Source organism: Prionailurus viverrinus, chromosome A2 (assembly GCF_022837055.1).
Source record: "Prionailurus viverrinus isolate Anna chromosome A2, UM_Priviv_1.0, whole genome shotgun sequence".
In the NCBI taxonomy this organism is placed as follows: Eukaryota; Metazoa; Chordata; class Mammalia; order Carnivora; family Felidae; genus Prionailurus; species Prionailurus viverrinus.
This window is the reverse complement of record NC_062562.1, coordinates 92892576-92909448: the sequence shown is the minus strand read 5'-3', so window position 1 is coordinate 92909448 and position 16873 is coordinate 92892576. Positions and strand designations below refer to the sequence as shown.

General features: G+C 35.8%; 2 protein-coding genes across 3 annotated transcripts in view; one reads left to right on the top strand and one right to left on the bottom strand.

Annotated features, from left to right (window-relative positions):
* ZNF804B (zinc finger protein 804B) overlaps positions 1-16873 on the bottom strand; it is a 510289-nt gene that overhangs the window by 469918 nt on the left and 23498 nt on the right. The window lies entirely within an intron of this gene.
* TEX47 (testis expressed 47) lies at positions 9975-16377 on the top strand. 2 transcript variants are annotated; one of them, XM_047851011.1, is made up of 4 exons: positions 9975-10108; positions 10767-11856; positions 12078-12197; positions 16173-16377. In XM_047851011.1, exon 2 carries the CDS (start codon positions 10964-10966, stop codon positions 11723-11725), a length of 762 nt encoding a protein of 253 aa, XP_047706967.1. In that variant the 5' UTR covers positions 9975-10108; positions 10767-10963; the 3' UTR covers positions 11726-11856; positions 12078-12197; positions 16173-16377. The 2 variants fall into 2 exon arrangements, with proteins under 2 accessions (XP_047706967.1, XP_047706966.1); XM_047851010.1 differs by lacking the exon at positions 12078-12197.

The window sequence follows — 16873 nt, the reverse complement described above, 5'->3', positions numbered from 1 at the left end:
AAGATAAATAGATGCTGGCTTCAGACACACTGATTGCATTTCTCAGTTACTTTTGCAGCAACACTCAATCATCTCAGATGTTATGAAGTATTCAGAGGGATTATTCTTTTCTACTCATATAACACAAAGCATTCAAGATTTAATCTAGCTCCCTGTATGGTAGAGTTGAATTGTATTCCACTTTACCATCACCCTGCCAACAGAAATCTCTTAGTTTTCATTTTCATAACATAAACTTCCTTTTGTTCTTTTCATTGCCCACCTTTATATTTCATTATATTAAAGTGGCTTAACTATAAAATAGTAAAATGATGCCACTTAAAACCCATTAATAAGTCAAACAGAAAAGACCAATCACAACCTGGTAATATTTTTTTAATGTTGCAGAGCGTGACTATGCTTTAGTTTTCCCTGAAAAGATTTTAAGATTAGCTTTTTATTTTTTTTTTGAGAGAGAGAGAGAAAGGGCATAAGTGAACAAGGGGCAAAGAGAGAGAGAGAACCCCATGAGGGGCAGAGAGAGAGAAAAAGAGAAGGAGAGAGAAGGAGAGAGAGAGAAGCAGGCTCATCAAAGCAGGGCTCGTGTTTTGCCCAATGCGGGGCTCAAGCTCACCAACCGTGAGATCATGACCTGAGCCAAAGTCAGATGCTTAATGACTGAGCCACCCAGGCACCCAAGATTAGCTTTTTCAAAGTATAGGTTATAAGTATAAAGTTATCTTCAGTCAAAAAAAAAAACTACTGATTTTTTAATTCTTAGTTCACAAAGAAAAGAGCTAGTTGAAGGCAAAAAGGATGTGCACTAGGCCAGAGAGCTGCACTTGATTCCAAATAATAATATCATGACCAAGAAGAATTTCCCTCTTTTTGTGAGGCACAGGTCCTGGAGAATGACCTTATAAAACATGTAAGACTAGTCTGGTTCTCAAATACATCACTGGAAGCAAATTTCTAACAACCAAAAATGTGTTACTGAACACAAGTCACACCGCTGGCCTCCACCTCTGGAAATTCATTAAACATCACTTCCCACAACCCGGTGAGCCTGGGTCCAAAATAGACTTTAATCAAGAGCCGAAGCTTAAAAGTATGCTTTCTTTGTACTGCTGCACTGTCTTATCATTGAAAAGGCACACACACAAACACACACATGCACACACACACACACACACAAACACACACACGAGATAGATCTTAAATACAGGTCCATGGTAGCTAAGTACAATATTTTGTGAAGTAGACTGGAGATTTAACCCATCAAGCAATGAAAAGGCTAGGATATTTCTGTACCTTGTAAAAAGGTTCCCTAAAATTTCCATATATGAAAGTCATGTTATACTTTCAGCTCTGTTTATGATAAAAACAAAGTTATCCTTCCCAGAAAACCGTAATCAAAAAAGTGTGGCCTCTCTCAAAGTCAGATTGTCTTTAATGAAAAATTATAATCATAAACAAAAACAATTATAGCAATCAATACTCAAGTTGTTTGGCTAAAAGTTCTAAGAAGTGACTGATCCAAATGACATTACTTTTTCACAATGAAGATTACTGGTGCCTGAGAATTTTGCCTTTATCAGTATGCTTTTATTCATCTTCTATTAATAGTGAATTTTTCTGAGTATATCACACATAAATAGTAGAAATGGCTCAGCTCAAGAAAAGTGAAAAGTTGTGTGTGAATATAAAATATTCACATAGAAATCATAATTGTTTCTATTAACTAGATCATTGGGTTAAAAATTAAGACCTTCTTGGTTCAGCCATAATCTTATTAAATGTGATGCTTGGAACTTCTCAAGGCTAGGGGCGCCTGGGTGGCTCAGTCGGTTAAGCGTCCGACTTCAGCTCAGGTCACGATCTCTCCGTCTGTGAGTTCGAGCCCCGCATCGGGCTCTGTGCTGATGGCTCAGAGCCTGGAACCTGCTTCCAATTCTGTGTCTCCCTCTCTCTCTGCCCCTCCCCTGTTCATGCTCTGTCTCTCTCTGTATCAAAAATAAATAAACGTTAAAAAAAAATTTTTTTAAAGGAAAAAAAAAAGAACTTCTCAAGGCTAACAGAGGGACAAAATGATTATCCATGTTTCACCACACAAAGGCACAGAGTACAAGACAGCTTTGCCTAGGGACTCTCCTGGAATAAGTATTCATACTGAAAAAGTTTTTCCATGGGGTCAATGGTGTCACATATGTAGCTGAGCGGTGCCTGTCATAGAGACAAAGAACTAGGGTGACAGATGAGGCATGGACCAGAAAGGCATTCATGCATCTCTAGCAGATGCCAGTGCTGAAGAATGATGATGGAGCACCAGATGCCTACACTTCCCCACTGTGATGCCACGGTAGAGCCTGTGAATTTGTCCTCCCAAGTGAAGTAATTACCCAAGTATATGTTCATTTTCTATAACTCACTTCACAAAAAAGTGACTGGACCTTATGATTACATATATTAAAACAATGGTGCATAGTCTCTCATGAGGCTGTCAAACATCCACAACTACTAAGGTTGGTGGGTGTAGCTTCTGAAAAAGTATGAAATTTCCCTGAATTAGGATGGGCAAAAGGGCTTTAAATTTAGTGTAGGCTGGAAAGGTTGCAGGATCATAAAGATGTGGATAAATAAAGGAAAATCTGTTTGGATACCTAGGGCATAGTTAATCTTTAAAAATATTTCACTATGTTGTTTTTACCTACTGCTGCTCTGGATACATAAAATAAAAATTATATAGTTACTTAGACTTGGAATATTAACATTACTCTTCATTTAGACAGAAATACTTTCCAACATTTTAAATTCTAGCCTGAATCTTCATTACATGTATGGGACATAACAATATTTTAGTAGGCATTTCTGACTCTAGGATTTTTCCCTCCCCAAATATCCTAAATACACATTAAAACCATTAAGTGTGGCACCCCTCAGATTACTTCTCTGTGTAAAAATATTGCCCAACTCCTTCCTGAGCACCACAAAATTCAGATTCCTGTACCTTTTTGGAAGAGCCATAGCACAACTCTACTTATTGAAATATCTATCATATTTCCTGAAAAGTAATCTAGTAAGAAGTATCATCTCACTGCTTCCGTATTTCATGCATGTTGTTTTTGTCAACCTTGATATAAGGTAAGCTACTTGATGGCAGTAATATCAATTGGCCTCTTTGTGCCATGTTTTCCTTAACTGAAAAAGGAATATGCTATGTCAGTGATGCTAAGTTTCCTTCCAACTCTAAACTTCTTTCAGTTCCATTTTCTCCATTCTGCACAGCACATTGATCAAAATTAAACCAAAAGCAGGCACTAAAATAGATATTAGCTTATTGATGATGTTTTTTAGCATAACAGATGATGTGAACCAAAGTAGATACTTGTGCTGAAATTACAAAGATACTACTCCAAGTATAATGACTTTTCTATGTGGAAGGCAACTTTGTTATTAGAACTCAAAGTTTTTAAAGGCACGAAAAACTAAGTTAAGACTTGTGTTTAGATCACTGACACAACGTGCACCAAATGTTAGTAATTTGTATATCTTTGGGGATCTTCTGTTTGCAGAACATAAATTTGATAAAGGAGGAAGAATAAATACAATACAGAGTTCAGTGTTATTTATGGTCTCCAAAATCTGTTTAAAGCTGACGATCTAACAATATTTTCAAAGCTTACAATATAGCATTCGATTTTCAGACTCCACCTTCCCGGCTGGACACAATGGCAGTTAAAAAAAAAAAAGAACAGTATGCAGTATGCTAGTTTTTAATAGAGAAAAACCTAGGATCACTGTAGGATAATTACCCTATAATCTTCTCCCTCTGTAATTTACTACCAGAGTGCTTTCATTCTTCTTACTGCCAATTGTTTGGGAGGAGTAGACTACTCTTTGACCAGTTACTCTATATTGACTCAAGTCAGCAACTGTAACCTGGCTTCCCTCAATCATTTTATTGATTTTTTTTTTGTTAAGTCTCTATGACACTTGTAATTGCCAATACTAGAAGGTCACTTCAGTCCTCAAGCTTTTTTACCTCTCTTTAGAATTTTACCACTATCACTCACTTTTAAACGTCTCTCCTTAATTGACCTTCATGGCCCTGTTTCCTTAGTTCCCCATCTACCTTTGATGTTCTGTTGCATCTTTCACTGGCTCTCATTTGCCCACTTCTTAAAATTAAGTGTTTCATATGTTTTTTTCTCCATCTTCTTCCTTTCCTGTCATTACTTCACAAGTACATTGGTGCCCATGGTTTCAACTTTTCCCTGAGTGCAGATGATGATCAAATTTGCATCATGATGCTGACTTTTCCAGATCTCTGGGCTCCTAATTGCATTTCTACCTGGATGTTCTTATGGAAAGTTCACTTCAACATAATAGTTACAAATTATTTTTCTTCCCAAATCTGGGCTTCTCCTTTATCCTCCATCTGTATTTTAAAAATAAGTCTTCCCAGCTACTGACCTTCACATTCATGAACCCTCTTTAAATCTTTCCATAGCTCACCCACACATCCAATTGGCCAAGTCATGTCTACTTTGGTGATGACTTTCATACAGTCCTCATTCTAAGCAACTCCCAAAAGCTTTAAAGACCCACCTTTCTCCCAGTGGTAGGCTTTAGGCTACTCATACAAAGAGGATCTCACTTTATGCAAGGTGTTTCTAAACTGAAGCTCCTGGACTGTGTCTTGATAAAAAGTCCATCTTCCATCTCTGTGTTTTCCCATTCTGACTGCCAATCAGTAAGCCCAGACATCCTGAGTGCTGATCCTTCTTGTTCCACTTGGTCCAGAATCTTTCCTTGTACAGCTTCTACCCATCAGCAGCCTCTCAAACTAGACTATTCCAGTCCACAAACAGAGCAACACAGTATTACCTTGGACCAAACCAGTACCACAGCCTATTGGGTTTTTTAATGTTATTTTTTGAATAGAATAGTAATGTAGACATTCTTAGAGAAATTTTATAAATGCAAAACAAATATCGCCATCAAATTCCACCATTTTTAACATTTGGTTAGATTTCTTTCTGTGTTGTCTTTTTTAAAATAAAATGGGGATCACATGTTATATGCAACTTAGCATATTATATTACTTACTTTGAGAGTAACTGTTTTCTGTGCATTTAAAATATTCTTCAAAAATTATTTCAGTGCATCACAGTATTGCATAATTAATATATCCATTCAATTTTTCAAAATTCTCTCTAAATTCCTACAATAACCATCACTGCAAATATTAAAATGTTTGTCAATAATTTTATTCATGATATGTACCCAAAAGAGGAATTAGAGTATGAAAATTTTAAGCTCACGATCCATATTACTATATTACTTTTGAGAAGAGGTAAACCAATTTACTCTTTGACTATCAGAAGAGGAGAGCACTCATTCGCCAGCTGCAGAATTCTTAAAAGTATTCTGGCTGCCTCCACTATTTCCCATCTCTAATTCCTCTGCACTTCACAAGCAACTTTCTAAAACACAGTTATGATTATAGGCACTCAAAAAGTCCCAGTGATTCCCTACCACCCACAGAGTAAAATTCATACCTCTGAGTGTGGCATCCAAGTCCTCTGCAAAAGAGTTGCAACTTCTTTTTTCTCCTTTTCATGTCTGCCTTCCGTTCACCCTCCAACCTAGACCAGCCATTTCACTCGGGGCTATACTTAGAATCACCTGGAGAGGCTCTCACAAACACACATGCTCGAGTTCCTTTTCACACTAATTAAATACAAACCAGGAGCTGGCTTCTTTAATTCTCCACCAGATGATTCTAATAGACGGCCAGTGTTTAAATCACCACAAGCCAGCCCATTCTTCCTTAAATGGAAACACTGGAAGAACTTTTGTCAAAAAGGCAAATTTTTGGACCACACTTCAAGTGTACTAACTCTGACTTTTTAGGGTTAGAGACCAGGAATCTACAATTTAACAAACCTGCAGATTCTATAGCTTGAGAACTACACTCTAGTCACACAATACCATTGTCATTTTCTTACCGAAGTGCCACATTTCCCAGCTCTATAATATATGTCCTCTTTATACTTCTTGCTTATAGTCTGTTCTGTATCTTCCTTAATCCCGATCTCTTCCCTACCCCACTCCGACCCCCCACATAAATCATATCGTTTTTTATGTCCAACTTAAATGCTAGTTCTTCAAGTCAGGTTTAACTGTTCCAGCATTTTTTTGCTTTCTGTGTTTGTTGTTTATGTCCTTATTATATTTCTCCTTGCCAGTCCTGTACTAAGCGTAATTGTGTAGACTTTAAGATCTACTCATAGAAATGACTCTTTCACGTGTAGATACAATATCTGATTTACAAGAACATCTCCACAACGTCTGGTGCATTTTTCTACATAGAGTAGATATACGCTAAATGTTTGAATTGAATAACAAAGTATTTTTAGCCTGTGCTCTCCGTGATAAATAATTACCAAACACTACTCCATAATGTTTTTGACAAAGAGAAGCAATGCTTTCTTTTTTTATATATAAATCTTCAAATATCTCATGATTTGATAACATCTTTTTTGCTCTGCTAAATCAAGTGGGGTTTTTTTTTGTCTACTTAATAGTTTACACATGTGATCTTAGTGAAAGGGTCTACCCCAGTTGTTAGCCATTTATTTAGAACATGAATTTTCATGCTAATCATTTAGATATATCAAAACACAGAAAACGTTAGTGGCAATGATTTAGAGTTTTCTGTTTCTCTAGTATATGAGCACTGGTGAAAGTTTAAAGTGGGATCTGGTATTCCAGAGAGAAAAGAAGCAAGTCAGTCAGTGCACATCCTCCCATTAGAAAGAAGTGAATTCAAGAAACATTCACAAAGCCACTCTCCAGCTCTGTCCCCCTGAGAAGGCATGCCCAATAGAAGTTCATTCATTAAGCTTTCCAGAAAACCAGAGGCACCCTTTCTACCTCAGTGCTTCTAAAGCACTGAACATCATTCACACCGTATATATTATGTCTTCCCCTGCCCAATGGTCATTCATGGATATCTCAACACCTCTTACCAGACTCTAAACTCCTAAAATTAGGGAGCAGGTGTTTTCCATGTTTGTGTTTCTTACAATGCCCATGATGTTACCTGGCACACAAAACGTGTAGATAAACCTGGGATAAATGAGGGATTAAAGACAGTAAATCAATTTTGTTGAATTACAGGTATGAGGTAAGAGTTTTCAATCTCATTTATCCAAACCACAAGGTAGCCTTCATTTCTAGAAAAACTGTCACATCATAGAGAAGCAAAGAATGGTCCTGTGAGCGTGGATACTGAGAGGAAATAATTTTCCTGTTCTTTAGCTTAGGTAGACAGAACAGGGAGGTTGCTGAGAGCATGTGTGAATTGTGTGTAAAGCACTTAAATAGCCCATGCTTTAGTTTCATCTTCTATAATTGTGGGCTAAATTTCTATCTACCTTATAGGGTTGTAGTGAAGACTGAATTACTTAATATGTGTAAAAGCATCTAGTGTAGGACACATGGTAAATAATCAATTAGTGGTATTTAATTGTTAATCCTTTCTTTCTGTCTCACAAAGATAAAGGATCCTGAGGTCTGTTTTTCAGAAACACGTGGTTCTAGAAAATAAAACCAGAGCATAAAGTATATAGTAAATATTAATGTGCATGCTTGACATGAGTAACAAATACACGCTGTGTACTTCTGTGAGATGGGCTGGATAATAAGAGTGGATAGTAGAAAATCTGAAAGAGGACTCCTCAGCATTATCAGTTTCCATTCAGGTTCTGCTACTTGTCGGTTGTTTGAACTTAGATACCTATTCTAACAGACCACTCTGGGAAAACAAACACCAATGTCTTATCCCATTGGACAGACAGAGGAGCTCTTCTGCTTGACTTGCCACCTGAAGATAAATAACTGGCCTTTAATCGATGGAACACAATTACTGCGGCATCTGAGAATTCAAACGCCAAGTGTCCATTACACAGAGCTTGTACAATTATCAAGTATAATTACATACAACCAGCCCATACAAAATTGCCCACACTGTGTGTTGCTTCTATTCCTATCTTCTCAAAACTTTACTCTTGACACTTAAGAGGATGATTGATGAAAGGCAAGAAAACAAAGTAAGTTGCCTTTAACTGTGATGTAACAATGAAACTAAAATGTGTAAGCAACAACCCAGCAACTAAACATGCATCAAGAAATGGAAAAATACATTGGGAAAATATATGCCAAGCTATTTATTATCTCTGGTGGTAAAAACTACTGATTCTAAATGTGTTCTGTTGAACCACACAAAACTTAGAAATGTATAGAATTGCCCTCTCCTAGCATTCTATGGAGGGAAGTAAACAGGAAAGACTTGATTTAAAAAAAGTAGTCCCTGAGCTTTAGGAAGCAGATGTGTCATGAGGTCTTAGAGTTTCATGTTCTTAGCTGAATAGGCGAGGTGGAAAATACTGAGGGTGGGAGATTCTTATTAAAATCCAAACAAAGAGCAAGGATTACAGAGAAATCAACAACCTATGATACATTTCAAAGTAAAAAGTAAACAGACTTAATAACAGAATAGAGTTGGGGGATAATTTTTAGGAAACATGAAGACATAAGATCTAGGATGTTGGCCTTGGAGATGAGAGAAAATTGTAAACTGAGACACAAATATTTGTAAAAGGAAATATCCAGAGAATAATAATAAAAAAATGTTGGCATTTTAAGTCTAAAAGGTTAGCAGTACATCCAAAGATAAGAGTTGTAAATAGGATTACAATTTAGGAGTTCTCTGTACAGAAAAATTACTGCGATGGAAATTCCATTTTTTTCTTCTTTCTCAACCCCAACAAACTAACTGTATCTGCCTTGAAACTTATATTGAGAAGGAGTCCAAGTCCATGGCTGGACTGAGCAGGAAAGGCTCCATGGTCAATCAGCAATGTCGATCATTAAATTTGGAGGCAAGAGTGACATTGAGGACCACTCATCTGCCCTCACAAAAGATGGTGCTAAGCTACTTGGGCACGGATGAACACAGAGCTTCAGCTTTTCCCAGAGCTGAGTGTGAGAAGGAACTGAGCAACCCCACAAACAGAGATTTGGCAAGAAATTCAGGCAGGTCCAGAGTCATAGAAACCAAGGGAGGAGAGAAGGCCATAAAGGAGGTTGTGGTGAACACAATCACATTCTACAAAGTAGTAGGAATGATGAGCCTGAAAACAAGCCCTGGAGTGAACAGTGACAAGTTTCCCATGTGCCTTGGGAAAGACTGTATCATTTCAGGAAGCAATGAAATGGACCCTGGAAAGAATTAGTTTTTATGTACCACACAATTAAAGAATTATGAAGTCACCTCTTATTACTGTATGTCATTAAAAACAGATCATAAGTTTGGATAACAGAAACCTTAGGGGGAAAAATACTCTAAGGTTTGCTTTTTAAAAATTGAATAAGGGTGTTTTCTAAACTTGTTTTAAAATTATGGTTAAAGCCCCAATGAATGCAATTTTAAGATATGGTATTATTATTTTTTATTATAAAAACTAACAAATTTACACTACATTAATACCTCATAGAAGAATTTTCTTAAAGCAGTCACCATTATACAGAATCCAACATGCGTTCTTACTTAATTAGTGCATAAATAGAGTAGGGAGGTTGCTTTAAAGCATGTTTGAATTGTGTGCAAAGTATATAACTACTCCGTGCTTTAGTTTTCTCTTCCAGAAATTGTGGACAAAAAGTGAAAAGAAAAGAAAAGAATATGTCTAGGAAGATGTTCAGGTCCGCCATCTGTCTGACTACCATAGGCACCTGGCTAAGAATAAGCCATTTCCAGAAAAGAAGCCCTCATTTCCTCACTGTGATGTTGAGGTGTCTGTTGAGATAACATCATTAAATTAAGAAATGATACTTGCCAGTGTGCTCTGGCCCTTTAACACCACTGACGTCCTGACTCACTAAAGCACCATGGAAACGAGAATAGAACATAGGAACAGCTGGGAGCACCCAAGACACTGGCAGTTGGAAAAGTGATGGAGGACAAGTAGGACCTCGGGGGCAAGTAAAAGCAAGAAGCACTTGAAAAAGGAAAGAAATGTTAAGATGACCTGGAGGGAAGAAAAAGAGATTTGGGAGAAGAGTAAGTTAAAAGTAACACAAGTTATTATTTGATATCCACAATAACAACAACAAAAAGAAGGAAAAAGAGACATTTCTGATGTTTTTTAGAGTAAAAAAAAAATCAAAACTAGTTACTTCAAAAATTTACTGTTATTATACAAGCAATAGTATTAACTTTTAGTATACTGAGTAAAGATTAAGAAATTAAGACTTAAGAATTTCCCAGATTTTTTTTTAAATTTACTGACTGGTTAAATTTATAGAAGAAATTGGGAAATTACCATAAAATACCACTTTTTAAAAATTTGACAAATTAAGGACAATCTATAATTATCATTACATATATGAAATTTTAATGTGATGCCGATGCTATGGTCAGTGACTGTCAGCAGCTATGTTCCTGTGTGTGTGTATATGTATGTGTGTATTCATGTGTGTGTATGTATGTGTGATTCAAGAATGGGGGCTGAGAAAAAATGCACTATAAATTGAAGGAGAAAATAGTAATGCAAACAAAAACAGAGTTTAACTTACTCTAAAGTATGTTCTTTCTTCTCCCCACTCCTCAGTGTATTAGAGGGTTTTTCCCTACAATGTGAATGTTAGTTATTTCATTATAAACTTAAAAAAAAAACTCTATAATTTGAATCTTGTTTTAACATTCTGTTTTATTTCAGAGACAGTATTGTTGGTAACACTGGGAAGGGATTTTGCTATACATTAGCATTTGACAAATGGGGGAAACTTTATTTATTTGTTTGTTTGTTTGGTCAGAAGAAATTTAAAAAAAAATTCATCACTGAAGAGGTATCCTGATAATGTAAACATTGTGATAAGCTAAAAACTGGAACCATCTAGAAGAATAAGACCCATCATGTCCTTCTCAGGCCATGCCCAAAAGACCAGCAAAAGGACTTTTCCAATGGAATCTGTTCTAATGCCCCAAGTTCCACGTGGCAATTACTTGCATCTTCAGGAAGAGAAGCAAAGACTACAGCTCAAGAAATTCCTTCTTCACAGGATGTTTCTTGTGGCCAAGATAACAGCAAACACAGAAAAAAAAATTATTGCTGACTACTATGAACAAGTGCTTCAGTCAACTTTAAAACTTCACAAAGGAGAAGCAGTGACAGGGTTTTTGCTCATCTATCCTACTTCTATTCTGCATATTCTTGAGTCCTCCAGTGATACGCTTTACCAAATTCTTTTAGATCATCTTGACCAGAAAAAGAATGACACAGAATTTTTTATCCATGGGATGAAAATTATAGTTGTGTCCCATAACATCCCGACAAGACTCTTCATGCAATGGCATGTATCAGAAATAAAAGCTCCAGTCATGTATCTCGATGATGTCACACAGACACAGTCCCTAGAAGAGGTCATCACCGAGTTTCTCACCCAGACTCATAAACTGGCAATTCACCTTTTAAAGACTGTGAAAGTGAGTGCTAAAGGACCAGGGGATAACTTGCACCAACTAGCACCTGAATTGCTCATCCCAGAACAAATAATAAAGTACTTGTGCAAATCTGAAGAATTCATGGATCCAGAAGCTTTCCTAAACATGTATAATAAACCCATACATATCACTTTGGATTCTGAGGTGGTATGGCCTGCTCCTTCCCATTTCTAGGATTGAGAGAGATGTGGTTAATGTGGTCCAATCTCTCAAGGAATTGATGCTACTTAAATAAAAAGAAAACACTTCTGAGGGGACTCTTCTCTTGAAAAAAGAAAGGACCATATGCCACAATATACACAAAGGTAATACATGAATCTTTACAGAGTATGTTGAGCTAAACTTGAAAATATACATTTATTCTGATAGCAAGTTCAACACATTGTTTTAATAAGTGGATGGGGTTTAATAAGTTAAGGAATGCTCAAAATTTAACATCATCTTGATGAAATGACAATTTTTTAAAGAGAAGTATAGACAATAAAGGATACATTCAGATTCATATTCTCATTCATTCTTTCAACAGTCAATGAGAAGCTGCACCACCCAGCATCAAATTTCAGGAAAAACAATTTTGTTCTTGGAATATAAAATTTAGGGGGGAAATACCATCATTGAGTTGCTTGCAATGTACATTTAGAGGAAAGTATGTGTAAAAGTAAATATGGTACGATATGATATGATCATTATTTTAGTTAGTAGTAAAAGCCTTAAAGGAATAATCTCTATATTATTACTGAACTCAGAAAACAAAGCCTAAACTTTGAAAATAGTTCCAAAGTTCACATATTCTGAACTGTCTAATCAAGAATATTGAGGCCATTACAAAGCTGAACAACAACAAAAACTGAAGAACACAGTAGCTTTTTGAAACAACCAGAAAATACATTGTCAGAAGGCACTACATCTTTCATGCAAAATCATTTTTTGAACACCCTTCATGTGACAGACATTTGCCAGATGTTAGGGATATGGCAGGGTACACAGAATGCATGATTCTTGCCCACTTGCAAAACACTTATAAAGGATTCCACATAAGATACACAAATGATTTTTTTTCCAATTTATGTCCTATAAGGCAATTAATGATATGTAGTTTCTATATGACCTATTTTAAGTTGCTCTCTCCCTTCCCTCACCCAGGATTAATGCTTTTTTGAATATTTAAAACTTTTTAGTTTGTTTCAACAATTCACATCAATATCTTGACAACTTCAGTGATATCTATCCAAAATTATTTCAATGTCTTATGAAACAGGCTTTGGATTTAGTAGAAGAAATATGGTTGCATCATTTCACTTTTTTATTATTTGATCTTCAGCCTCTTCAAGGGAAAAAGAGCAATCTCAAAATACACCTCAGATTTGTCATATGCAGATAATTTGTCATCACTTGTTCCATATAAGAATCAAAATTCAGGAAAGACCTTCTATTTTTAAATTCTGTAATGTAGATTTAGACACAGAATGGCATTTTTCACCGTTAGCCGAACTCGAAGTTCTGTTCATTTAAATTTAGTAACTGAAAGGGTACATTCTAGATAAAATGTGAAGTAATTCTTCTGGTTAAGAAAGATTAATAACATACAAACATTTTATCAGTTTAGTAAATATTAAACACCTAATGTTTGTCAGCAATGTGCTACTTACTCTTTGAAATGTGAAAAAGACCCAAGCATCCACTCATTGAGAGCAAATGTTCAGCAACAAAATGAGTGGAGATAGAAGTAAATGTTCTCCAGGCCAAAACAAAACAAAACAAACAAACGAAAACAAAAACATAGAGAAAAAACTTGGTAAAGAAGTAAGCCGTGGTCTAGGCTTGTGGATGTGAGGAGAGGTTGGGGAGGGCAGATGAGAACAGAGAATAAGCAGAAACAGGAAGGAGAAAATGAACCCTAAATGTTCATTGGATCAGGCAGAATTCCTTCAGCAAGGTAAATTATGCTTGTTTGGGAAGAGTACTTGTTTAAAGTTTAAAGTGACTAGAAGAGCAGTTTACAAGTAAAGTTACGTATTTCACTTTTATTGGTCAATAAAACTTTCTGATATGAAAAATATCAAGTGAAAATTAATTTATTAAGACAAAGACATTAAAAATCTGAGTCATTTTTAGAGGAAGTTATAGAAACTATCTCAGTGGTAATACTATTAATTTACTTAGTATACTGTTATTTTACAGTTAAAGGATTTAAAGTGTCAATCATGAAAGTAACTGGAAAATAAGCACAAAGCAAGTTAAATAAATTACTTATATACTTATTTATCTTTTTTAGTGAGAACACCAGAATGAATTTATTCGAATGAAAGTTATCCATCCTAGTAGTAACCACATCAGGAGGGCTAATACTTATTTCCGTCACAACATCACTGCTGAAAACATTTAGTGACTTTTAAGTGACAGATGAATTAAGAAGGTTTATAAATCAAAGGGAGTGTAAATAGTTTAGCTACCTCTAGTTTTTTGATTCCCAAATAACATATACTCCAACTTGACTGGTGACCTTAATATTCAGTCTTCATTCATAAAAACTTTTTTTTTAAATATTGCACTCACTCTCAAAGGAAATCTGCTATCATGAAACCTATTAAAAGAAAGTGACACTGTCTATAAGGGAGAACACAAATATGTTTTCAGTAACTCTTGCATTATTGAGATTCCTATATAGCTCACTAATATCACGTCTTTAAAAGGAAGACACCCATGTACTATATGTTTGGGTATATTTGATAAAATGCTGAAATATTCAGACCTTATGAATGTAATTTAATTTGACCAAGTAAAAAAAATGTGACTTATTAAACTTCAGGACAAGTCATAAGGTAATTCTCAGTCCAATGAGAGTTATAGTTTCCTTACAGTAAAATTTTCCATAAAACTAGAGTCCAGAAAGAAGTTAACCGAAACAGAAAATGAGTATTTTAATACTGAGCATGTAGCATTCAATGTTCTTATAACAACGAACATAGGACATACTATATATATGTGTATATATATATATATGTGTGTGTGTGTGTGTGTGTGTGTGTGTGTGTATATGTATATATATATATATATATATATATATATATATATTCAATAAGCATGTGACATTTAAACTGGTGTGGCCTGTGCCATTCTAATTCTTTTATTTTGATATGGATATCTTTACAGTAAACAGACATGCCAATGCTCTTATGTTCGTTTCAGAATAACCAAGGGCTTTCGGGAAGGTTATAGTTTTCATGAAGGTTAACTAAAATAATGTTATTTGGAAGGAAAAATCCTCCCAGGGTGAATTTAAAATTTTTACTGTCTTCATTTTAATTAAAGAGGCATCTGGATTCCTTCATGGAGAATTATTGTTTGATACAAATAGATTTTTACATTCAGGGACTTTATCGTAACTTTAGTGACACAAAACCACATTTCAATTCAGTTATTCCCACAATTCAATTCAGAATTCCCCCAACTTCCATGAGGAAGTAGAAATGAGACAGCCCATCACCAACTCTGAGATTATTTCATAGTGGAGAAAATGACTTAATATAGAATTAGAGTTCTCCCCCTTGTGGCCAATTATGTAAATTTCCAGATTACCTGCTGATGGGATTTAAGCAATAAACAGCACATAGTTGTTCAGAAAATATAAAGGGAACCCTCAAAGGCAATTTTCAAATGTCTGCTCTACTCTACTTGTTTGGCAGATAAAGATTCTGAGACCCAAAGACATGAAGCATTTGCACGCAGTGAAAGCAGGAATTGATAACACAAGTGTCCTATATCCATTTCACTAATTTACATAATTAGCTGTGGTCACAGTTAGTTTAGGGGGTCTGGATTTAATTCTGAGTGGTCTCTTCACTGCTGCACATTACCCTTCCTGTGCTCCAGCCCTCACTCACATACTGCCTTCTCCAGATGTCCCACTGCATTTCCACAGGCGTCTCTATCTCCATAAGCTCTAGATGGAATGCATCCTTCCCTGCCACCACACTTCCTTTGATTTCCCTCCCCCACTGCACTCTCTGTTGCTATAAAATGGACGACTCTCCACACAGTTGCCAAGTCAGAAACTTGAACTTCAGCCTAATTACCCTTCCTCCTTTTCATCAGTGACAGCCAATTAGTGCAAGCCCCACCCACCCTCTTTCCACAGAAAGTATTTCTAGTGTCTGGCCTTGTCTTTGGGCTCTCCTTTGGGATCTCCCTCACTCCAGTCTCCTCTTCCTCCTCTTTCTCTTGCTAGTCCATATGATATTTCCATCAATGTTAAAAGAAGCGTAGCACAAATTTAAGAGAGCCGCCTCTGGTATCAAATTGCTGTGTTGAACTAGCTCCAGAACTTGAAGTGCTGTAATTTGCTGCTTCACCTTTCAACACCTCAGACTCCTCACCTATAAAATGATTGTGATAACAGTACCTACATTATAAGATTGATTGGGGGTATGTTGCATGAAATAATGGTATAATAATTGTGCATGTAGTAAGCATTCAATAAATGTCATTCCTCCAATCAAAATTCTTCAATGACTTCCATTTCACCTCCAGGATAAAATGCAAAATTCTATCATGATCTGCAAAGCTTGGATTCCCAATATTCCACCTCTCTGTCTTTATCTTCTTTCTTTACTTCTCTTAGTAAAATTCTGCTTATTGATCAAATTATATTTCCTCTGTGAAGCCTGGCAAACTCGAGAAACCCTCATTGTAAACTTGGACTAAGAATACCTTCTGGAAGTGATTCAGTGGAACTTTTGTATTTATATGTTACTATTCACTGAGCCAAGAATAGGAACTCATTCCAATTCATTGGATTAAAAATAAAAATACTCCTTCCTGTTGAAGCATCTGAGCAAGCTACTAGTAAGGTATATAACCTTCATTTCATATTTTAAAGCTGTTTTCTTTATGTTCTTCGAGGCCTTGTTTCAGTAGCCACACTTACCTGTTCTTTGAGAGATACATGCTTGAGAAAGCTAATATTTATTATCTAAATTTTCTTAAGTTATTATAAAAGTATAAATATGATTCCATTTTATTCATACACTTCATATTTCTAAACTCTTTCTAAAATACTAAGCCATTTTTAAAGATCCTGTTTCTAAAACAGTGCATTAAATGCAAAGCCTTGATTTACGGAGAAATAAATGTCTGAATATTGAACATATTTACATTTTACCAAAATGCATTCTAGTGTAATGACCTCCCAGGGGAAATCTCTCACTCATGTCTCACCTTCTTTCTGTCTCCCTCTCTCTTGTTTATACTAGACTCAGTTTATACCAGACTTTACTTTTTGAAAGCAAGAGTAATAGACTACAACAAGGTTTATTTTATCAC

What these genes read in the sequence shown, in the direction of transcription:
- TEX47 (XM_047851010.1), top strand. Translation starts at nt 10,964, where the DNA reads ATGTCCTTCTCAGGCCATGCCCAAAAGACCAGCAAAAGGACTTTTCCA.